This window comes from Barbus barbus (assembly GCF_936440315.1).
Source record: "Barbus barbus genome assembly, chromosome: 17".
NCBI classification, from domain to species: Eukaryota; Metazoa; Chordata; class Actinopteri; order Cypriniformes; family Cyprinidae; genus Barbus; species Barbus barbus.
The window spans coordinates 24,460,380-24,485,636 of NC_136745.1; the positions used below are offsets into that span (position 1 = coordinate 24,460,380).

The 25,257-nt window shown below is 39.3% G+C and overlaps 1 protein-coding gene across 1 annotated transcript in view; it reads left to right on the forward strand.

Moving 5' to 3' along the window:
* The first annotated feature begins 1,309 nt into the window (after positions 1-1,309).
* The window catches only part of LOC306883078 (glypican-6-like), a 37,860-nt gene continuing 13,912 nt past the window's right edge, over positions 1,310-25,257 (forward strand). Inside the window, exons 1-2 of the mRNA XM_079438160.1 lie at positions 1,310-2,053; positions 24,710-24,868. Of these exons, the coding sequence (XP_079294286.1) occupies positions 1,900-2,053; positions 24,710-24,868 (313 nt within the window). The 5' untranslated portion in view covers positions 1,310-1,899. The remainder of the gene's footprint in view (positions 2,054-24,709; positions 24,869-25,257) is intronic.

Consider the following 25,257-nt stretch of genomic DNA (forward strand, 5'->3'; position numbering starts at 1 on the left):
ATCCGTTACTAAGTATTCTGGGAAAAAGAGCTCTCACCTTTTGTTTTCTATTGAGTGTACCACCGGTCCACTCTCTCATATCCACAATCAACGGACCCCAGAACCCCTTCGCAGGTTCTCATTGGCCACTGGCTTTCTCAGCTTTTTTCACACAGCATGAATGGGGTAGGCTGAGGAATGTGGGGACACAATAGTTGGGATGTCAGTTTGCTAAGAGCTCCCCCATATACCATATACAAACACACACAACCACAACAACACACATGGAAACATACACATGCTCCAGCACATCCATACATGTCAACGTGTGCTCTCTGTGCTCATGCACTTCAAGGTTAACAATGAACGGAAAACGATTAGCAATGTGAATGAGATTAAGGAAAAAGCACTGCGTATAATAAAGGCCCCATTTCCACGTGAAAAGCATTTGAGAGAACATCAGGCATCATTGCAGATAACAATGATACAGAACAATCTGAACCAATAATGACTTTCTCATCTATTATATAAAGACTGCATAAAACATCTTTACTTTCCGAAAGAGTTCAAATCTCAGGAGTTTCAAAACAACCACACTTAAGCACAGTTCAAAACCGCTCTAATTATGGCCTGTGTCATTGTTGGAAAGACGGGCTGCTGTCCCTGAGGACTGTCATAATCTAAGTGAGATGTTTTGGTTATGTTGCTCGTCATGAGAGCAGGGCTGAGATTCCACTGTGTGTGTCTCTCTCACTCGCTCTCTCTGTTTCTTTTGGCCTCTCTCTCCCATTCCTCCTGACTGTCATTGGGACTTTATTCACACCACAGCTCTTACAGATCTGTGTCACATTTCATGACATGCAGACATTTCTGAGGTTAAGTTCTCACCTATGTTTAGAGCCCTTCTGAGCTGTTCTGAGCTCTCGTAGCTTCACAAAACTGAAGTTGAGCCACTGATGTTACATTGACTGTTTTACTGATGTCCTTGCAACGTTTTTGTGACTGGGAACATTTCAGTTGCTTTGCTGTCTATGAAGGATCAGAGAGCTCTCAGATTGAATAAAAAATAGACCTATCTTAATTTGTGTTCTATAGGTGAATGAAGGTTTGGAAGGACATGCGTGTGAGTAATTAATAACATCATTTTAATTTAGGGGTGAACTATCACTTTATCAATTAAAGTGGCAAAAACTCCTATAAAATGTCAACAATATATTTACTCGGTTCGAGAATGATTTGAACAATATGTACTGACAGACTGCAAATGTTGATGTTCTAAGAAGACAGTGTAACCTCCTGCGCACGTCATGCTCCACCCCGTGTGTTTCTCGTGGCCAGCTCTCTTTGTCCGGAACTCAGCTGCGTGCACGCGCAGTCCTGACTCTGAGATCTCGCCGCGCGCACAAGCGACTCCTCGATTTCCACTCTGCGTCCAGACTGCACACCAGCGCAAGAGGAGAAAACTTTCTTAAAACCTCTTACCCCAATTTTCTCGCTTCTCCTCCTAAAGAGCAAGCTACTTCGCGGAACTCTTCAACCGAAGAAGAAACTGGTCAAGAAGTGCCTTACCTTTACAGCACTGAACATGTGTGCGCGTGCATAGCGCTGGACGTAGCGCAGATTTGCTTTTGTTTTTCGTTAAAAAAAGTTGCGCAAAAAAAAACGCAAAGTCTTGAGCACTTCACTGTTTGTTGTCGCATTTTATTCGTCACATACTGCGGGATTGTTTCGCTCGTTGTTCTTCAGAGGCCAGGTTTTTATTGCTCCAAGAAAATCCAGTCCGCGAGATCCGTGCGTTTAGAAGAAGTTAAACAGATACGCCGCATCCCCATGAGGAAACCAGAAGCGCGAATCGAAGAGATTTCTTGACTTGACTTTGTTTTCTTATACTTTTTTTCTCGATTGCTCGAGCAGTCAGCGATGAAGATGTTCGCTGTGTTCACTGTATGCATGTCGCTGGTGGTTTTGGCGTCGGCTCAAGCTGATCAGAAGGTAAAGAACTGCAATGAAGTCAGAACTGCCTACAGCTCGAAAGGTTTCAACGTCAACGATGTTCCCAACAAAGGAGTTCATGGTGAGTTGCACTGATTTTATTAACTCGAAGTAGTTTGTGACACTTGGAAATCAAGTGTTTCTGAAAAATCGGGACAGAAAGGCTGCAAATGTCTTTTCTACTTTTGTGTTTAAATTGTATAGTGTATCCATACCCCGTATTGATGTTCTGTTGTTGCATTTCTAATATTTTGTTTACACATCATATTGTCCTTTAAAAAGGATTGCTTAGGTCATTAAGGTGACTAACATATTACTTACAAATATGATGCAAATATACCGTCTACACGTCCTCATTTTTATTTCTGTATTATTTTCTTTCTTTTGTGGAACTAGGTGATATTATGGAGAATGACAGTCTCAGTTACCATTCGCTTGCATTAAATGAATAAAATTAATGCAATTATAGTGAATGGTGGGGCTGTCATTCTACCTACATAATTTTTGGTGCTCCACAGAAAAGTTATAGAGGCTTGGAAAACTTTTTTTTTTTTAGTATGAACTGTCCCTTTAAGTCGCTTTCTCCGGCTAACGTGTAAGTTACCGCACCTCGGATTGTAAATAGGCATCACTGCATCTTAACGGGATGCAGCTTGTGATTTAATTTCTATAGTTACAAGTGTTCAGTCGTTCCTCCCCTCCGCACCCCCAGCTGCTGGCTTTGTTTCAAAGTGTCGTGCTTTGTCATTGTAAGCGAGAGTCAGTCATCGGACAGTGATTGTCATTCAGAAGCACTAATGCTCATGTAAATGCACTGATTTTATCTGGAGCGGGGGAGTGCAACAAGTTGCCGTTTTTAGATCCTCTTCAAGGCCTGAACGAGGAGGGGAAACTAGCCTCAGGACACAGTTGGGCTATAACCACTGCCTTATTTCCCCGTAAATAAAAGAGAAAGTTTTCCCGACTTGAACACCGGTTAGAATAGTTCAAGGAGACCTTCCTCTATGCTCTGTATTTAAGGCATTACATCTACATGGAGTTGTGCAAATTCATAAACCAATGCAAAGATATGAAGGAAACTCACTAGATAACTTGCATCTGAAACGGACATATTTAGTGTATGCTTTATGAAGTTTAAGCAATTTCTAATGAGCAAGAGTGCTGTTGTTGGCATGATGCTGCAGGTAATCACAGCCATGCTGATATTCAGGTCAACAGCACAACTACATACAGCAGTTTACAGGTATTAAGAGTATACAAGTAAAATAGTTTGTATATTTCCTCTCCACCAGTGAAAATATCCCTAAAGAAGCTAAAGTGTTATGAAGCAGTTGAGGGATGAGTCCATGTGTGGAGCACAGTGACAGCTTTCTCCTCACTAGGGGTGTAAATCGAACAGTTTATCACAATACAATCTGACAGTTCTATATAGCATTTGCAAATACCTCATGTACCAAAGCATGTCACAGTACAATTACAATTTGATTATATTCAGGGGCCTGCAAACAGTATTATGCATGTGCATATTTTACATTTTTTTCTTAACGTGAATGACATTTTAATCATCTAAAAAAACTTTTTTCACATAGCCTTTTGTGCAATTGAAAGGTTCCATAGCTCTGTACTTGTACTCTGCAAAATGACAATAAAGTTGAATCTAATCTAATCTAAAGGTTCTACATGGAACCTTAGATGCTAATGAAGAACCTTTATTTTTAAAAGCGTAATGAGGAAAAAAATACATAAATCCTAAGTAAATATTGACTGTTAAATACTGTGCGTCGATACATCATATGATTTGTGATTTGATCAATCTGAGCTCATCACTGCTCTGGGCTTCGTATCAATCCCTTTTAGCCACATACTGCACACATATGATCTATAATGCAGGGAACACATGCAAGCTTGGTGATGTAAACTAAATATCTGTACTCTTGAAACTTTGTTCAATCAAATTTAAGGACCAGAATGAATTGTTGCATAATATCTATAATGTATTCCTGTAATTCTTAATTGAACAGGCTGCTTGCATGACTGCAGCTAGGTGAAGGGGAACAACCGAGGTTTAATTTTCCCTGTACTTTACACCAAGCCAACAGGTCCATTGTCTTCCCAGAGGTGTCATTGTAATGCAAACTTTGAGTGTTCCACAATATGCCTGCATTTGTCATGTTTTATTGTGTCAAATCTCTAGTTTTGTTGTGATTGCTTTAAAGAATGATTTATAAAGGCTCGTTTAGAGGGTAGGTTTGGGTGCAATGCTCGTGTGCCTCTCACAATGGTGCACAATATGCGTCGGGACCCTGCGCAAGGCTAACCTTAGTTAGTATGCCTTTGTCAATAAGAGACTGGGATAATTGATACAGAGAAAGTGACAAGGTCTTCTGTCGCTGAGGGGTGGAGGTCCTTAGAAAGCAAAAAAGGATGCACAAACAGCCCTGCTTTGGCTTAACAATGTCTCCTGTTGCTAGGGAGAAAATGGTCCACAGGAGAACCTAATTGAACTGGTAGCGGCTCCCCGGTTCTGGCTTTCAGAGCTGGCCCTCTTCACCTTGTGGTCAAAACATGTCTTCTTTATTCTTCTGTAGTCCTGAAGCTCAGTTCCATCCTCATGCTTTGAGCCTGTCCTACACATAGCACTAATCAGGCAAATTAGTCCCATGCATGACGCTTTTTCTGCGTTCCAGGAAAGATATTATATTATAATTATACACAGAGGCGTTTTTCGTGTGACTCATGCTAGTCAAGAAAGGCCATTCGGAAGGCCAGTTTCTTTCAAAGACCAGTTCGATTGAATGTTGTTTTGCTTTTGTTAGTATCATAAATCAGAAGTTTAGAATGTTATGGCTTTTGCAGGCATGACATCCAACACGGCAAGATTTCCTGCAGCCAAGAGTATCTTTTGCAGTGGAAAGACGATTAAACTTTCTAACTTGAGATCTTATGCTTAAAGGCTTCTTGTATATTATATGGAAGTACACCTAAAATGAGGAAGTAATTTGGTTGCTAATATCACACATTTCCACCACAAATTCTTTCTTGTAATGCTATTTGTGTCTTTAAATGCTAGCCAGAAGTTCTCAGAAGAAACCCTTTTATAAAAAGGGTAATTCACCCAAATTTCTAAAGAAAATGTTCATTTATTCACTTTCATGTTGTTCCAAGCCTTTATGATGTATTTTTATATAAGAATATATGTTGAGTGATGTTCTTTGACTTTCACTGTATTGTCAACTTTATATATATATATATATATATTATCTTTATATAAAGAAGTGCATAAAGGTTTGGAATGATCCCTTTAAAATTTAGCTTCTTATAGCCTCTAGCTGTTTTTTCAACAAATGTGGTTAATGAATGATGATGAGTTACTTAAATACTTCACTACAACCCTTGACCCTTGAAGCAAAATGTTTTAAAAGCTAATTGTGTCTTTAAAAGCAAGTGGGATTCCAGGAAGAAAGTGTATGGCACTTTTTTAATGAAAGTTTTATGGTTTTAATTAATTATAGTATCATATTTTGGACCCCTAGGAAACAAGTTCGCTGCGATCTACACTTGCGACCATTTCAGCCGAGCTGTACTCAAGTGGAGTTTGTGGTGTGAAATTGGTGTTAGAAACTTTGTGTGTTTCTCTGCTGGATAAGCATGGTTTTATAAGGAGATTTTGAGAGCAGGGAGCATTTGGTTAAGCAGAGGTAAGATCATTCTTCATGGTCAGAGTGCCTCTCTGGATCCTCTCAGTTTGAGAGGACTGCGGATTATTGCACCTTAGGAAGCTTCATAGTTATTTAAGCCGTGAAGTACATAGATCCCTGCTGACGACTAAACCGCCCGTATCCTCCAATCCTCAGCTAAACTGAAAGTACTGCCTGGCCTCCTTATAAAAAGCCTCGCTGCTCGTGATGGTTTGATTGGCCTAGATGTCGTAAACCACGTTTGTCAAGTGCCTCTCGCCCAGTGGCAGGCGGCCCATCTTCAAAAGTTTCAGAGGAGGGGTGGTTAATACTCACCAGATCGGTATCTCACCTTGTCAACAGCTCCTCATAGCAATCTAGCAGAATGCTTTTCCCTGCTCTCTCTGGAGAAATCTGCTTTGCTTTACGTTGGCAGTTTGCTCTTATGTCATGCCTTGGGTATGGACAATGGCAAAGGTCAAACATGTTTCCTCCCCTTTCTACTGAAAGATTCATCCCACTCTTAATTACTTCAGTACATTGAGACTCGGAAAGGTGATGACTTCACCTCACTGGCCTCTTGATATTGTACAGATCAGATCTGAATTGGACATACTTGATCTTTGGCCTGTAGCTTGGATGCATCAACGTAATAGATTTATTTTTGCATGCCAGTCTTTTTTTATTATTGCTTGCCTTGTATTTTCACTTTGATAAAGAGTTGAAAGATTGTCACGTCATAGATAAGCAGGCCAACATTGAATCTTTGAGCACAGAACTTTGCAGGAAGTAGTTCTGCTCTTTTCTAGACCCTTGTGTGTTTATTAACTACTTCAGCTAATTTGATAATGTTTCCGGCTACCGATAGAATTGCTGAACTCTTAACTCTTGTTTTTTTGTTTTTACCATGTCTAAATCCATTATGGAGGTTTGGGTATGCAGTCAGTGCATCACAGATAAGATTGTAATTCAGCTGTAAAATGCAAACAAATGACTGTTTCCACTGATAGTCAGATGGGATGAGTCACAAGATGTTGATCATGCCAGTAAGAAGTTCATTAATGCCATGTTAATGAGACCCTTGTATGTCACTGTGTCAGATCAGAGCATGCAAGCCCCCTCCCCACCGCTCCAGCTAATCAGAGGATAATCACTCTGATAATTAATTATTGTGTGATAATTAAAGAACAAATCATGTTTGTTGTAGCTATTGACAGCTGTTTGTACTATTATCAGAGCAGATGTCACTCATTAAATTAGATATTACTGTAATATTAAATAAAAAATGCTTCATTATTTGGTGAATTAATAGATTTACAATGATTATGCACATTATCGTCCTTCTACTTGAGATATTACAATTTAAAATACTGTTCTACGTTAATGTATTGTAAAATGTAATTTATTCCTGTGGTGCAAAGCTGATTTTTCTGCATATCTCCAGTTTTCAGTATCACATGATCCTTAAGAAATCATTTTAATATACTGATTTGCTGCTCAAGAAACATTTATTATTATCGATGTTGAAAACAGTTGTGCTACTTTATATTTTTGTGGAATTTTTTTCCCAGGACCCTTTGATTCATAGAAAGTTCAAAAGAACAGCATTTATTCTAAATTGAAATCTTTACGTTATAAATAATGTTATAAATGTCTTGACTGTCACTTCTGCTAAATTTAATGCATCCTTTCTCAATACAGGTACTATTATTAATATCTCTTTAAATCTTACTGACTGAAATGTAGTTTATAGTGTAATTTCAGTAGTCACCTTTTTATTTTTCAACATTTTTTAATCGTTTGCTTATAGTCAGGTAGTGAAATTAATTTTTTAAATGTACTAATATCAATATGAGATCTTAAAATTGCTTCTATAATAATTCTACTAAAATTATAATGTTTTTAAAATAGTTTTTGTCCCATGTGTCCCTGCAAAACATTGCCTTTGCTGTTTAAAATGTCAACTATTACACTGTCTGTAGATGGTCAGGTGGGTTTGCAGTGCACGCTTGCTCTGCTGTGGGAGAGACTGATCTGTGCGCTGTGCTCTCAGTGACCTGAGCCCAGTGGATAACTGCCTGTAATTGAGTTTGGCTATCAGGAGTTAGTGGTCTAGTGAATGAGACCCGAGCAGTGTTTGGTAATGAGCAGGCAGGAGGAGAACGTAGTAGTGCCATGCGACTGGGCCAACACACACTCATGATAATTCATAACTATTTTAGGTTTTGGAAAATTGTTGGCTGATTCATATGAAGTCATACAATCTTATTGGTACATTTTTGTATGATCTGCTTATGCCCCACTGACGGTTCGATTTAGGGGTGGAACGTCATGCTTATTTAGTTTTTTTTTCTGAAAGTCATACTTTACGCAAATTCATATGAAATTGCTACTTCATATAAAAGATCATTTTTTTCATAAGATCGGCTTGGACCAAAATAAATCCTGGATGCAGTACTGATCCTGGGTTACATCCATGTTCTTTTCAAGATTTTTATGATCTGTGACTTTTGTCATGGTCTAAGTAAGGAAAAGGTATGGAGAAGGTCTTTTCACTCATCCTCTGCTTCCTCTCAATCCCCCTCCAAAAAAACCCCAAGAGCGACAGCCTAGTGGGGGGTAAGTGCAGTGTGTGGGAACAATGGGACGCCCCCTTTTAGCCCAAGTCTGCCCCCTCCTTAGCGCATTCCACAGGGGACCACCAAGACCTCCTCACTGGGACCCTAGAGCCAGGAGCGGCAACAAAGACTCAGCCGGAGGATCTTCAACAGAGGATTGACTCACCGTTGAATGAAAGAGGAGGGAGTTTTGACTGACAGAAGAAGGGCTGCACTGAGAGGTAACTTAACATGTTAGTAAGAGGTGCTGCCACCGTGTTTGATTGAGCGAGAGCGTGTGACCCGCTAGCGGGGAATGTGTGGAACGCTTCGAAATGTGGCCCTGGGCGAGATTTGTGGGCTCTGACTCACCCTGAGTCATCTGTACACTCCGAATGGGGCAGATGTGCACAGACATGAAGAAAAAAAGCCCCACTCTTCCTCTGCTCAAGACGTGTCTCTCTTGTGACATTGTTAGTATAGTTTGTGGTTTTCCCTGAGTAAATCTGGCACCGTACAGAGTGATGTCGGATGGGTGCTGTGTAAAATCTGGCCCTGTGTTTGTGGCTTTCCACACTTGAAGGCAGATACAGGCTGCCACTGAAGTTCCTTGTTAACACTTCCCATTTGCATGCTGTTAAATCGACACTCCCTGGGCCCCCAAACTTGGCCGGTGGGTCTGTTCCCTCGCATCCCACTGGATAGGGATGGCTTTGTAGGAAGTGTTTGTGCCGAAGCAGCTTTTCTACACTTTGTTTTTTTTCACTCTCTCCCTCTCCTTGTGCCGTTTCATCCATCCTGGATTTCTACATAGTCTTGTCCAAGTGTTATCCCCCCGTTCCTTTCATTTGTCCCACTCTTTTCACCTCCCTATCTGCTCTGTGAGTGGGAAGCTTTCCAGATGATTTAAATACCAAAACAGACTGCCACAGCGAAGGCTGCTGTTTGCTCAAACCCTTCCTCCCGTGGCTTTGTTATCAGGCATTAGCATGGATGATATGTGCTGGAGTATTCGAGCAGATAGAGTCTTGAGCTTTGGGAGACAGTTCTCCTCTGGGACATTCCCCTAACCTCATTCCTCTGCAAAACTCCTTGTGTGTGTTATTTGAGAGGTGGTGTGTCTTTTTTCTTTCATTGGTTTCAGTCACATTGGTGTTGGTCCTCCAGCAGTGAGCAGTGCTCAGAGACCTTCTCCCAAGGTGTGTTCCTCACTTCATAAATTCTACATAAACCTGCATAAACATAACCAAATGAGAAATGCTAGAGGTTAAGCATAGATTTAGTGTGCTCTGCTTTCTCCTCTTGTGTTTTGTGTCTCACAAACATGTATGTAAAACAAACTACTTGGTGCATATAAGTACATCACAATATGCCCACTATTGTATCATAGGATCCTCAAAAATATTAACCAGCATAACTGTTTTCCACATTGATAATAGCAATAAATGTTTCTTAAGCAAATCAGCATATTAGAATGATTTCTGATTGATCATGTGACACTGAAGACTGGAGATATGATGCTCAAAATTCAGCTTTGCCACCAAGAATTATATTTAAAAATATCCCAATAGAAAAGTTATTTTAAATTGTAAAAATATTTCACAATATTAGTGCTGTACTGTATTATTGATCAAATGCATAAGAGATTTCTTTCAAAAACATAAAAAAATCTTCCTAAACTTTTAAAGGGTGGTATATGTCATCATGACACAAAACAATATGAATGCCCATACAAATAAATTTTGGGTTGGTGACACTTTAGAATAAAGTTCAATTCATTAACATTAGTTAATGCATTGTCGTGAACTAACAATGAACAATTTTTAAAAGCATTTGTTATTTTATGAGCATTTCATGTTCATTCATAATATTTTAACTGTTAACTTACGAAATTTAATGTTTAAAATCTATTAGTATCTGTAAAAATATTTATAAATACAGTGGAAGTATTGAATCATCAACTGACATTGCAAATGCATTAATGTTAACAAATTGAACCTCAGTTGTAAAGTGTTACAGAAATGTGATATGATTGTATCATAACAGCCTTAATGTACAGCAGTAATGATAATTATGATTATATTATGTCTGTGGTTTTTCTCCCGCCTCTCACAATCATTTGCGGCTGTTTTGAGAGCCGAGAGATGTAGGCCAGGGGCTCATCTGGGTTTTGGGCAGAAGCCCTGCACTCTGGGAATGTTCCAGATTTCCTTTAATCCCTGCTAATTACTCCCACAGCCAACATCAAGAATCCCCCTGATGAGCCTCTATCAGTCCAGGGCTTGTTTCAGCCCGTTCGATTACCTAATTCTGCACTTCATGCTCATGTAAAAAAGCCTTTGGAGAGAATGGAGAATTGAGGTGGTGTGTTTGGGCAGACGGGCGGAGGCGGTTAAAGAGCTCCCTCGCAGACCTCCGTCAATTTAACTGACGAGGTGATGGGAACTCTTAAAACGGTCATCAAAACCAAATGCCTCGGCTCCGGTCCCACCTCTGGCTCAGATGTTTAAGTGCTTTTTTCTTTTTTTTTTCCTACTCTACTATGACTGTTCAGTTTGCCACAAGTCACTCAGACAGACCCTGGATGAACGTTTTTGAGGTGGGGCAAAGTCATAGCGATGATTTCACGAAAACAAAATGGAGGACCGGCCTGAAAACCTCAAAATGGCCACATTTGATCTCCTTTCACTCTTTGAGAGCAGAAGATCCTCTTATTGGTTGATTTATTGACGTTCCTGTGCATATCCTAGATGGGTCGAGATGTCAGTCAAAAGCATAGTAAGTTAATCCCGTGTAGGTTTACTCCCGGTACAATCGCTTATAGCCGCCGCTCTTCCCATCAACTTCACGGCTATCCAGTTTCCTAAGCCCAACAGGTATATCAGAATCATTGTTGCAGTGTTGTAGCTTTGAGGACTTGGAAATATGATCTTTGGCCTGACCTTATCCTGCCCGTGGGCCCCTCTTTTTCCCTTTCTCTTTCACCATCCCCTCTTCTTTCTAACACACAGCTTGCGCATTCCCTCGATGCTTGTCCGTCAGTTTTGACATCTGGTAGATTTCAGCCGCTCTTAGATGTCGGTTATAAACACTGTCAGAGAACGGCTCGGGCTTCCGCTGCTTTGCTTTACCAAAGATGCGTTAAAACCTTTCATATGCTGAAGGTTAAGTAGATGTTGTTTTTAAAAGGCGGATTTTGGGAGTCAGGAAGAATATAAATGTGAAACTGAAGGGGATCTAGAATTGGAGAGCCATGCAGTGATGGTGTTTGTGGTTTCGTTCATATGCGGCTTATGGTGGGCTTTCAAAATTTCCAAACAAGACGTGCTTTGACCTAGATATAGCCCCCCTTTGAACCCCCTTTTTGTTTGTGTGGATCTTCTACGGCTGTTTGAAGTTAAAGAGCTCTCTTTGCTCCATTCTTTACTGTATGAGACGCAGACAGAGAAATATACAGAGAGTTGAGTTGTGTGGGAAATGTCCTTCTGGTGACTCTTTTTATACGTTATGATGTACATATCCGCTCAACTCAAACTTCATGTGGTTTGAATGTTGATCGAAGTGGTGGCTTTTTAATAGGTTTGTGTGTTGTATATTCAGAGCAATCATAATCGATTTTTTTGTTAATTAACTGCCAGTCACCACTCAATTCATGCAAAATATTTATATTATTTGCTAATATATTCAGCTAAGATTTAATCACTCACAATAGACGTTTGAAGCGCGTCTAGCAGTGAAAGCACGCTTATGCTGTTTGTTTTTGTTACATAGCAACTAATCTAAAGCTCTTTCATTTATTCCATATTGTCATGAAGAATTTCATGAAAAGATGTGCTTGGGAGGGGCAGCAAGCATGGTTTTATTACATTTTGATGATGTGCATCATCCTATGTTTACCTCTTAGTGTAACTCTTACTTTACAGCAGAGCTTTGGTTTGGGACTGTTGCCATTTGAGGGGAAATTGAGTTTCCTGCAATCCCCCAGAGCGTTTGTTACCATTTGACTGATTATTTTAGGTGATGTATGTATTGTCACTGCTCAGCCAGGCCTGCAGTTTCTCACGTTGGATCTTCCCACCCCCTGCTAACCTCTCCACTGTCATCCATCTTTGTGTGTCCTCATGCAAACATGTGCACAGATGTTCATTTTTGGAGAGGGTTTGAGGATTCCTTCATTGTATCATCAGAGTGAGCTGTGTCATCAGCTTTTCATGTGTTTTTCTTATTATCTTTTTCAACCCCCTCTTCCTTCTCGTCTCTTCCTGGCTTGTACCTTTTGCCCCCTTTTTCCTCATGGGTAAATAAACGGTGCATTCCAGGCTGTCAGTGTCTCTGCTTATGCACAGGCTCATTGTAATTTGTCTTTTATTGTATCTCTGGCTGGAGGTGTATAATTGCTTCCAACTGAACTTTGCTCCATTTTGTGGAGCCGGTGTGTCCACTCCTTCACCACGTCCCATGCTTGGTTCCATAAGGGGATGAATCAACCATGTTCTCTGGTATTTCACGCACTATGGAAAATTTTATTGGTACTCAATTATGGTGCCTAAACAACATGATGGGTAATGTTATAATGTTGCCTGTTTTTCAACAAAAATTCACCAATTGAAATCACAAGTCATTAGGATCAGCCAATACATGTGATCTTGTAAAGTTTATTCTCTAATGTTATTGTATTTGATCGATATATTAGTTATTTCTAGTTGAACTATTTTTTCCCCTTTTAAATTCTTACAATCTTTTTTATACTTAAATTTTGTAGCTTTTTTAAGGATATGGTTGTATAATCCTCATTCCAATGATTCATAGTGTTTGTTAAATAATTGTGGAATAACAAAGACTGAAGGGTTGTGGGATAAGATTGTATTGTAAACTTTTAAGTGACTTTAATCATTTAAAATATAGAGTGGTATGTAATATCGGTCAATAAATTAGTTATCTCCTTTGGCCATATCAGTGCATCCATAGAAATCGGGCATCAAAACATTTTAATGTGCAGTCAAACCAATGTTTAATACTTTATGAAATCAATGTATTGAACTTGATCTTTTCATCACCATGTTGTCTAGTTTCGTCCATGAGATCTGACCCTGTTTGGTCATTAACTGACATCCATGAAGTTTGAATGAGAAACTTCACACTCCGGCATTCATGAAAGGACTTTATCAGTAATGAACAACAGAGATCCGTCGATTCCTCTGTTAAACTCCAAACATGCAGTGTCCTGACTTTTAATGTGTCTGTGAAAGAGCCAGTCCAAGTTAAATGATTCACAATGAGGTGACCTGGGAAGTGGTGTAGGCAGGGAGCTTTTGTGAGCGGAGACAAAGCCGGAGACGGCACACTGGGGCAGGAGAGAGAGACAGACATGGACTGAGAGGCCGGAGCGATGTTGTGGAATCTCCCCAGGGACTTCTGGGTAAATGTTCATGGATGGCAGCCTTTTGGAATGCTTACCAGTGGGGAGTTTTAATTGGCCAGAGGCCCTGCTCTGGTATAGCAATCAGAGATTGACTGGTACAAAAGGATGAGAGCTTGTGGGTGATCGCTCAAGTGTGTACATCAATCTAACATATGTGTGTCTCACTGCACCGATTCAGGGTTTTTGAGGATTTACGTGGTATTAAGGCTCCCTGCCCGGCATCATACTTTACATCTGGTTTATGTTTTGTGTAGTCTTGATGTTGCTTTGTGCCTGTAAGTGCACCACAGAAGACCAGGAGATGTTTAACTGCTGCGCTCTAACCCTGGTTAATGATCACACAAACGTCTAGACTCATAAGCTTGTGATTAAGAGTCAAGAGTTAAGACTTGGTAGGATATGATCAGGACCTTGACTTTTGGTGAAAACAGCCGTATTAATTAGTTTTTTGCACATTTATTTCCTCTTCATTAACACACGTGCCATCTGAAAAGATGATGTTGGTGGTTTGGTGTTTTGACAGCTGTGTGTGAGATTTTAGTCCCTGATTAATTTAAGGAAGCATAATTTCGCACACATGCTTTTCTTGGCCTTGTGGCAGACTGCCATGTGTCTTCAACTCTAATTCTCCTCAGCTGAAATTCCTAATCTCTGAACCGTTTCAAAGCGAACTTTGAGTGCTTGTTTTATATGATTTGAATGAAGAGATCAGCAAGAAGTGGATTTAACCATTTCTGTGGGTCTAAATCTTTTTTGGATGTGATTTATGTGAGTGCAACCAGATGTAGGTAACACTGACTGTAACTCTTAGATGTTTTTACTGAAACAAGGGTAGTTGACATGAAATATTTTTTTGGTATGTTAGCATACCAAATGCAACCTAATGTAGTTAATCTCAAACTATTTTTATGCATAATTCTTATGCTGTTTTTATGAGTTTATTTTTTAAGTTACAATGTAATAGAAATGGAAGACTCTTTGTTCTGTCCATCAGTTGTTGATTATATTCATGGCTGAATGCAGGCTTAAAGTCCATTGCAAGAAAGGGCCAGCATTAAAATACATTAAATAACTGGCAAAATACACTAAATAATTGCCGAACAAGGTCAAAAAATAAAAAATAAACGTGTGCAGTCATTCACAATGAGATCAATAACATACTTGCCAACAGATCATGCCAACTTTAAAAATGTATTGATATACTGCAAGGCCATTTTAAAATGAAGGTAAAACCGTAAAAAAGTAAGTAATACTACTTAATGGGATAGTTCACCCAAAAATGTAAATTCTGTAATTAATTACTCACCCTCATATCGTTCCAAACCCATAAGACCTTCGTTCAGCTTCGGAATACAAATTAAAATATTTTTGATGAAATCTGAGAGCTTTCTGACCCTCCATAGACAGCAATGGATCTGAAAAGTTCAAGGCCCAGAAAAGTAGTAAGGTCATTGTTAAAATAGTAGAGATGCAACGATACCATTTTTTTCAGAACCGATCCGATCCTGAAAATTCTGAGTATCTGCCGATACCGATCCAATCCGATACCTACCGATCCAATCCGATACCAACGCAGATTTTTTTTAAATCGATGTAGAATTTCTATACTTCTGTGTGTGTTAAACACAATCTACTACATATAGATAACTTCATTTTAATTAAAATTAAATAAGTGTAGGACTAAATCTGGCGAAATTATACACATTGCTCTTTGAATTGTTGTAAAATACATTCATGAAAAAACAAGCAAATACATTTATATATAAATATATAAGCTACTATAAAATTAAAAGACATTTCTTTTAAATATATAGCACCGTAATGAAGGCAGCAACATATGATAGATAGGAGAGAACAAGAAAGACTGTTAATAATCTTTCCTTGCGCAAAAGTATTATAATAAGTAAGGCTCCAATATAGAGCAGCAGAAAGCGCTTGAAGCAACACGGAGTCCGCATAGAAACTTTTCTTTTAACAGTTTTAAACCTCAGTAACTGTGCGCTCTTGAAGAGTTTGACTGTAGTAACCGAACGTGACACGTAGTTTGATTGCTGAATGGAGGATGACAGATAGCCGCAGCGGAGAGAAGAGTTTACCTGAACTTGAATTTAAAGACTTAAATATTCATCTGTACCTCAGATTAAACCGTGGAACAGCTTCAGAACACTTGAAATATAGTGCACGAAAACTTTATGGTGCTTTATAATGTTTTTGTGCCTTTCGTGGGGCTCAACAATAACACTGAATAGTATACGCACAATATCAGATTTGGATCTGTCTCGTCTGACCGATACCCGATCCGCAGAAAATGACCGTATCGGAGTAGATACCGATCCTGAGTATCGGATCGATGCATCCCTATAAAATAGTCCATGTGACATCAGTGGCTCAACATTCATTTTATGAAGCTACGAGACAAATTGGCCTTGGAATATTTTAACGATGTCCTTACTACCTTTTCGGGCTTTGAACGTGTCAGTTGCATTGCTGTCTGAGGAGGGTCACAAAGCTTTCAGATTTCATCTTAATTTGTGCTCAGAAGATGAAAGAAGATCTTGCAGGTTTGGAATGACATGAGGGTGAGTAATGACAGAATTTTAAGTTTTGGGTGAACAATCCCTTTAAAACATGCATTTTCCATTATGTATAATATAAAATATATGCAATATGTATTTTATATATATAAAATATAACCTTAAAAAATTCATGGACATGTTTTGCATCAACTACCCATCAACCGCTGTTGAAAATTTGTCACATTCTTGACTACATAATTACCTCTGTTAAACCATTAATTAACAATTTGAAGGTGAGGGAAAAGTCTGCCTAGTCCTAAACTTGTTGTCCTGTCATGAATTTGAATTGAATATTTTGGCCAAGCAGTTATCTGGCAGTTATCTGATTTTTGTCTAATCACTCTGTGTCCTGCTTGCTTTATTTCGGCTTTGCCGGACACAAGGGCCATAGTTTGCAGAATGAGCCCGCGTGTCCCCGCTTGGCTGGACTGTACCGTATTGTAACAGGGTTTCCTGCCCTGCACGAGTGTCAATTGGGCCACTTGGCGTGGGATATCCTGCTCGTTAACTCAGTTCCTCATTAATATAACACTTGCCCCACGGGGCTGCAGAGAGATGTGTCACTCAGAGGATATCGCTCATAACTCCAGATTAAATAGCAAAAGGGATTAGCAGCGCTCATTCCAAACGAGGTCTGATTCTTGACCTCTGCGGATGGATCAACCAGATGGAGCACGTAAACAACCTACTATAGAAAATGCCCAGCTTTGGATCAGCAGTGTATCCTGTGAATGTGGCCTCAGAGGATCAGGGAATAGTTGGTGCTCTCCGTGGAGCAGGAGGAGGATATATCAGGAATGGAAAGGGGGGCTGGATTAGAAAAACATCACTCTGATTGTAGGTCAACAGACCTGTGAAGTGAGTTTTTGCTAATGTTTTCATAGTGTTAGACCTGAGGAATGTGTCCTTGAGCACAGTCTCTGAGCTTTTTGAATCGCCCCCCCTTCACATTACCCCTGCATTCAGGCCTGTTAGGGCCGTTAACAGCTTCAACAGAACACGCATGAGTGCATTGGCCTGTTTGGGGAAAATAGGATTTTCTTTGCTCTTTTGAATCAGAGATTGATCTTCTATGTAGACAAATTCTAAGGCTCATCAAGCTCATTTGTGGAAAATAAGTGGAAAAAGTGGGTCATTCTGAATGGATCATGGTTATGATGAACTATTAGTGTATTAACATATGATTATTATTATTATTATTGGCAAGTTATTGAATAATTTACCAAAAATTTCAGGGGGTATTTCAAGTAAATGTTTTGTTTAAATGGTTTGGCTGACAAAAATGTTCAAATATATCCAGCTAATCATAACAAATGCCACTTTCATATTGGAATTGACCATTTACCGGTTTCTCAGACGGTTCCGGCTCAAATGCATGGCATTGGCTGACCCTGGTCTTAAAACGGCAACAAACATAGCAATGTTTTGATCATGCCTTAATGTTTGGGCGAGTCTTTTCCAGGGAATCGGCCTATAATTGCTTGCTTTTAGTTGAAGCATTAGTATTTTATTTTAACATACAACAATCATACACTTCAGCTTTAATTGCAGGTACAATAGCAAAAACTGCCTATGTTATAGTGAAAGCAAAAATAGTCATTAAAAACTGTTTATGGTGCCCTGAAAAAAAGAAAACTTGACAAATGTTACTAAAATACTAAAATAAAATGCAAAAGTATAGAATGTTGTTTAAGAAGGGGAAAAAGGTAGTCATTTAGACTGATATTGAGAGAATAAAAGCTTGTCTCATTAAATCTAGTGAATGTTACAGGACAGTATGGCCTACATGTAAGCGTTAAGTGCCTCCTTACAGAGTCCTGATTTTCTCAGTGCTTCACTCCAAGTGCCATAAAACGACCCCCTTGACATCATCCACCATTTTGTTTAGTGATCGTATGCACCGGCCAGCTCTGCTGTCATTTCCATTTAGCCATCCTACATTTATTGCAAGTCTCTGAAAGGCATCATTGTGCTGGCAATAGTGTTGTAAACTTGTCATGACAGCGTTTGAGAGATGTTGGATTGGATTTGGAGAGAAAGGGAAAGTAATTCCCCTCTTTATTACCGCCATATGAGCAGTTGCTCTGTAATAATGGGTTCCTGTTACAGTTTTCCCATTTGAATACGCTCCACAATGAAAACCTGAGTTGTATCTTTACCTTCTGTACAACTCCATTAATAGAGAGCGGCAGCTGTTTCCTCATGAGCACAGTTGTGGCCTCACATGCTCATTGAGTGAAACAAAGTATTTAGATTTTAAGGCTCGATTTTAATAAAGAATCAGTGCTAATGGTGACCAAGACTAGATGATATAGCTAAAACAAAAGGTCTAAATCGGTCTCTGTATTTGTTCTACGATTTCCTACTTGTTGATACCAAGGTGCTTGTCCATTCAGGCCATTAGACAGAATTCAGGGAAGGAGACATTGTGAAAGCTCTCCTTCCTCCACCCTGTATTCATGAGTCTGTAAATGAAGAATGGACAGTCCAAAGATAGCCTCAGGCCACACAAAGAGAGGAGTGCTGAGATCTGTCTTCATGCAGATGGTGTGTAAGCAGGAGAGTGCATCAGCAGAGACATGTCTGAACATGCAAGGCACATTTTGGAGGAGACAACCGTATAATAGAAAGGCTATGATTTAGAAATCAAATATCTAGCTCTTATCTGTCTGCAATGCCTACGCTCATTTTCGCTCTGCCTTTTATCCCATTAAACCGCTCTCATTTCAAAGCTAATAGCAATGCTTGAGCGTCGTCTGCCAAAAGGAGGGAGTGTACTCATTAAACGCTCATTCCACAAAGGTTTCAAGCAATACTCATTTGGATCATTTCCCCTCAAGGGTTGATGTTTTATCACCATCTGCAAGTTGTTGTTATCTCTTATGAAATCTAGCCAAAAAAACAAATTTGATTTAGTTGGGTCGGGCCGTCTCGAACCCCAGGCCACAACTGAGAAAAAAGCTTCTTGTCAAATAGTAGTTCCCCTCTTCCTGTGGTTAACTGCAGCTTGTGCTTGTGTAAAGATGGCTCTGGTGTTGGGATGTCGGACATGTTGTTTTGTAGTTAACTCTCACAGGAGTGTGTGAATCATGTTGTCACTTCCATTTTGAATGTCTCTCATCACTGTGAGGAATTGTCTTTTTTGCACCTTAAAACTAAAGTTCAAACAAACTAAATGCTCCATTTTCTACAGTTAAACTAGCTTAAACCTCTTAACATTCAAGTTTTGACATTTTCAAGATTAAAGTCTGGAAATCTTCCACTGACTGACATTTTTCATCTTAATTTAAATTATAATGGACAGTGATGACACCTTTGTTTGTGATTTTAGTTGTTTTTCTTGCATTTTGTATACTGAATTATTTAACTATTTATTTTGACATTTGACCTTAGAGCGGGTATAGGCCAGTGTTGTTATTGAAACTACTAAAATTTAAACTTTTGGAAAAAATTTAAACTTATTTGGGAATTGAATTTTTTTTTTTGGAAAATTAGAAATGTTACCTTGGCAACTAACTGAAAATAAGATTAAGTAATGCAATTAAACTAAAAAAATTAAAGTAATATAATAATATATTAATTATAGTAAAATAACACTGTGGTAGGCATGTTTTTGTTGTTAAAAACAAAGCTGTGAGGGGCAGACATCCAGTCAGTTTAAATGTCTGGATCCTATGTCACATAATTTTCACAACGCATTTTCCTTAGATTTTTTTTTTCACCAGGATTTTCCATTGTTGCGTCAGCTACATATTACAGCCCTGTGAAGTGTACTTCTATCCCTCAGCCTTGTTTTTATTCATGGTAATTAAATATGCCATTTACCTAAGGTTGTTTGTCCAATACAATTCAGTGTGCAAATAAATGCACGAAAGAAGACCAATCACAGTTAATTATGTAAATATGAAAAGACAGTTCAATTTTGAGTGACGAACATCAACAATGTCATTCCAAAGTATTGTGTATTTGGTTTCCTGCCTTTTTGTTTTTTTTTATTCTATCATTTTGACTTGAAAATGTTTCAATCTATTCTATTGCGGAAAAGGGGAGCTGCGAAATGGCTATACAAATAGGATTTTATTTTTCATATTAGAAGCTGAATGATGATTCTCCATGGCTCATATCCACCTGATATGATGGTTGTATGCAGAAGCGATGGTGTTGTTGACACTCGTGCAGGCATGTGGAAGTCGCCGCATGTGTCTTATTAGGCAGACAACAGGGATGTTTCTTTTGGCAACAGAATGTTGATGTGGTGGCCAGAGCGATTTATAGTGACGGCCGGCCTGAAATAATCCCCCAGAGAATTTATGACTTCTGACTCAGAGGGTCCGGCCTGTGATTGAGAGTGTGTGTGTAATATGTGTGGGTGGTGGGTCTGCTGGTCAGTCCCTAGCAGGGTCACGGTGCATGGCCTGTCTCAGAGGAGTGGCTGTTAACCTTTGACCTCTGTGGTTAAGCCTGCTGGCTAGCGGCATGGGGTTATGGGGGCTGAAGTCTGTCTGGGGCTGGGGGCACGTCATGGCTGGGGAAGAAGGAGAGAGGGGAATGGGGGGGCGTCAGGAGTAATCTGGGTTTTGTCCACAGGGCAATTTCCATCCCCTCATCCGTCAGCAAAACAGAATGTTCTTGGGACTCCAGAACAGCAACAGGAAGTGACTAATTGGAGACAGCAATAACAAATCTCTTCTTCAGATTTATAGTCAGGTGGTTTACTCCTAAGGATCACATGGAAATGGATCTTATTGCTGTCAAAAAGTTTGGCCTTGCGTTAAAGCAACATGAAATCACAGAAGCCTCCCTTCTGCATGTATCTGCCAAGATTAGCTTGTGCATGCAGGCGTATTGACTTGGACTCTTAAAAGATGGACATTGAATTTTGATTATAAACCTATTGAGTAAAATGTGAAATATGGTGACTGTTTGTTTTAGCAAGCTGATGTGTCAACTTTTGGCTCAACCAATGATGTTCAGTGCAGCTAATGGCCCAGAAATCATACACTTTTACATTTTGAAGGCTGTATTTTTACACTGTAAAAAAATTTCCTGTTAAAAAAACAGTAAAGAACTGGTAGCTAATAAAAAGGACAATATTTTCCTCTTGGTTTTTAATATATATTTATACCCTTTGAAATAGTGGCTTGAAATGTATCACAAGTAAAGCAGCTTTAAAGTGTTGTTTCAAAACATGTCTCTGCTTTATTAAAAAAAAACTTTCTTAGAAAACACCTAAATAACATTAACAGAAAATAATTGAAATTTAATGGGAAGAAGTGGTCATAACAGAAATAAACTCAAAATATTCCCCAAATCCGATTCTGACTTACAGAACATTGGTACAAAATGAAAACAAATTGTAAAATAAAGCCCAAAGCTTATTACATTTATGACAATAAACGTACATTTCAGCTGTATAAATGATAAATAAATTGCATTAACAACTCTTTAACAATTCATACTAATAGGTCATGCAGGCTGTCCAAAAAATGAACTCTGTGAATAGAAATTCATGAATACCTGAAAAAATAGAGATCAAGAGACTGTGTGTGTGTGTGTGTGTGTGTGTGTGTGTGTGATGTGAGTGTGTGTGTGGTCTGTGGTGTGTAATACTTGTATAAAGTCCCACTCAAAATCCATCAATATTTTAGGCAGACTGGAGACACTAGGGTTCACGGTTTTCTTTTTCTGGGTGACCTTCCCCGTCCGCTTTGATATGACTCCTCCAGCCTTGGTCCCCTTGATGGGAAACTTCTCTATTTGATGATAGATTCCCTGTTTATTAGGGCCAAATGTTTCAATGAAACATACATTTTCTGTAAAGCTGCTTTAAAAATATATGTATTGTAAAAAGTGATATACAAATAAAATGTGAAGTGAATTGAATGTATGCATCCAAGTATCTAACCTTTGAATAAATTCCAACGTGCATGCGTCTTCAGCTTGGTATTGAAGATTTAAATGGTTGCAAGTAGAAAAAACAGCTGCAAGCCCAGACAGAAAAGCCGACTGGATGGTGTGCTCCTCAAGGCTGATCATCCAGTGCTGGATTCTTCTTCCTGGTGTTTCACCTGAACCTTAAAAAGAAAAACACATTTCAACATTGACATAACATTAATTTGACATTGCCAGATTACAAATGAATACAAGGAAAACTAAAATCATTTTAAACAGTCACAGAATTCTGCATTTCTGACATAAGAAAAGCATTTCAACGTGGACTGGTCTTGACAGACCTTTGAGTCAAAATGTGTATACTGTAAATTGTGTATTGTAAAAATTTATTTCACCCCAAAATAAAACCAGTTTACAAAAATACTGGATAGTAATGTCTTATTTCATTCAAGTAATAAATACAGTAAAATGACGTTATATTGTTTATACATTTCACAAAAACGGAAAAAAAAAAAAACCCAGTAATGTACTGCTTTTGAACATAATAGGATTATACTGTTGAAATTCTGCCGTAAATTAACAGCAATTTTTTAACAGTGCATGCATAGCTGAAAAATTGTTACTGAAATCACGTTTTCCCCTGCGTTGATTGTTTTGATTAGTTAATGGTCTGTATTGAAATGGTCAAAGGTTCAGAATTGTTTTCCCCGTTCAGTAATTTGCGAGACCTTTAAATTTGGTTCCATTTTCTGTGTTTTTACTAGAATATTTGCTTTGCTTTTACAGGTTAGGTTCTCGCTCTCTCCAAATGCTCATATACAAAGAGCTGTCTGTTGGGCTGAGATATGATGTACAGGTCTTGTATGTACCTGATGCCAAGTGTGTGAAAGTGAGCGAGTGATTTGGACGGGGGTCCCAGTGGAGTTGAGGGGTATAGCTGGTCTGGGGCCGCGGAAGGGTGAAGGTGCTGCTCTTTCTCAAATTTGTAGACCAGTTCCTTCAGACTCCTAGAGTATGAAGCCATAACTTCTCTTTAGATTTTTTTGCAAATCTGCTTCAGTTCAGGATTGATTAAGGCTTTTGATACACCAGTCAATACCACTGATATTTATTAAAAAAAGAGCAGACCATATCCATGCACAAACACACGCTGCCTCTCCTTCCTGCTCCGCCTGTGTAAAACAAGCCTTGGCAATGGTTAGTGACAATTCCTCTTGGATATTTTGTGAGATGGTGATTATTTGTAAGCTCTCAACAGCTCCTCGTTTTTCACCCATGCCGATGTGTTCAGCAGATGCTCCGATACGAGTCGTGTCACAGATATCGTAGTGCATATGACAGAATGCACTGCACGCATTACAGACAGTGAGCAGTGTGCATGAGTAAACCCAAGTTTGTCAATTATTATAACTATATACAAACATTATAAATAGCCACTTTAGAAATGTATTTTTTGGTCAGAAATCTCATTAAAAACTTTTGCTTGGTCATTTTGTAAAGAAAAAATGTCAAATCTTAAAATATAACGGTGCTTTCATGCGTTTAGATCAGTCTATTGAATGGTCCTAATCTGTTTTTCAATAAGTCACTTACGACCATTGGATGAGCATTGTCACCTAATTAATATTCATGAGACATGCTGATGAAGGTTGCAATCTTTTCAGATTGTTTTTGTGCCCCAATAATCCTTCAGCGGAAACACAGTGGCCTTCAAAACCATCTAAATCTCAATTAATAAATATGAAATGCATGGAGCTAAATGTATATTCACATTGAGAAATGGCCTGAGAGTGAGGATCTCTCATCGCTATCCTGAGTGGCCAGTCTCGCTGAAAAGCAGCATGGGTAGCCAAACCGCCGGTCGGAGTCCAGTCCACTGAAAGGACCCTTGTGTTCTCTTGAATTCCAACAACCGCATTAAAAAAAAAAGAAAGAAAAACAAAACATTATTGCAGCTGCGACTTCGCAGTCCGCCCTGCTCACACTCCCCATGTTAATGTGACGCCTTGTTTAATCCAGCCGCTCGCTGTCCATCTGTGCCGTTCACTCGACGACTGCAGCGCAGACTTGTCTTCTGAGAGGGCGAATCATGAAGAAAGCCCAGGTTCCCTTAGAACTACTGAAACATGCGTCCACAGGGTCTTGAATATTCAGTTTTTTTCTTTTTATCTTGGATGCCTGTGGCTTGTCAGCTCACTTTATACTGTAAGCACATTGTGTTCAGTTCTGTTCTTTGTTTGATTTGTATTGGAAATGAGTTTTCAGCTTTCAGGTCGCCAAACGTCTAGACCGAATTCATTCGTTGAAGAATGAGTAAATAAAATGACTTGCTCTCTAACATTTAAAATGCAAGCGCTTTATTGCCATTTTAAAACCGTTTTATGCTGTCAGAGCATTATATTACATTATAAAGTGGGGTCCAAAAAGTCTGACACCACTACTGAAAATGCCTTTTCATTTACAAATTACATAGCATAACAGTGAAAAGCTGGTTTACATCTAATAAAATTAACAATATATTGTCAGATTTTTTTTTACTCCCGTTTACATTTCTTACAATTCTGTCTTTTTCAGGAAATCATCTGAAGGTGTGTCCTCAAGGTTTCTCCTGCTGTACTCTGGAGATGGAGGAGAAACTGAGTCAGCAGAGCCACACAGACCTGAAAGCCCCCGTTCATCAGCTCAGCTCCAACCTGCAAAACACCTTCACCCAGAGACACAGTCACTTTGACCGTCAGTACAGCTCTTGCACACGTTCACGCATGCAAATCTGAACGCTTTGCTCGTCATTTGCATCAAAATGTGTTGCGATATTGTCGGTTAATCAGTTGTTGATCCGCTCATGCTGCCCTTCCGTACACTGTTACAGTTAGTTTGACAGACACCCCCAGCTGCCAGACACACAGTCTATACATCCATTTCTCCACCTGTCCCTCAATATCCCACAGTCATCTGCCACACACACACACACTCTCAGGCTTACGGACAGACCACACACACACACACACACACACACATGCAGAGGCCTGGCTTCCTTTCTGCAGTGCATGTGGCAGTGAATATCAGGCTGGGAGAACGGGATCAGGTTTCCCCAATGCAGGGCAGAGGGGGTGCATGGGAAC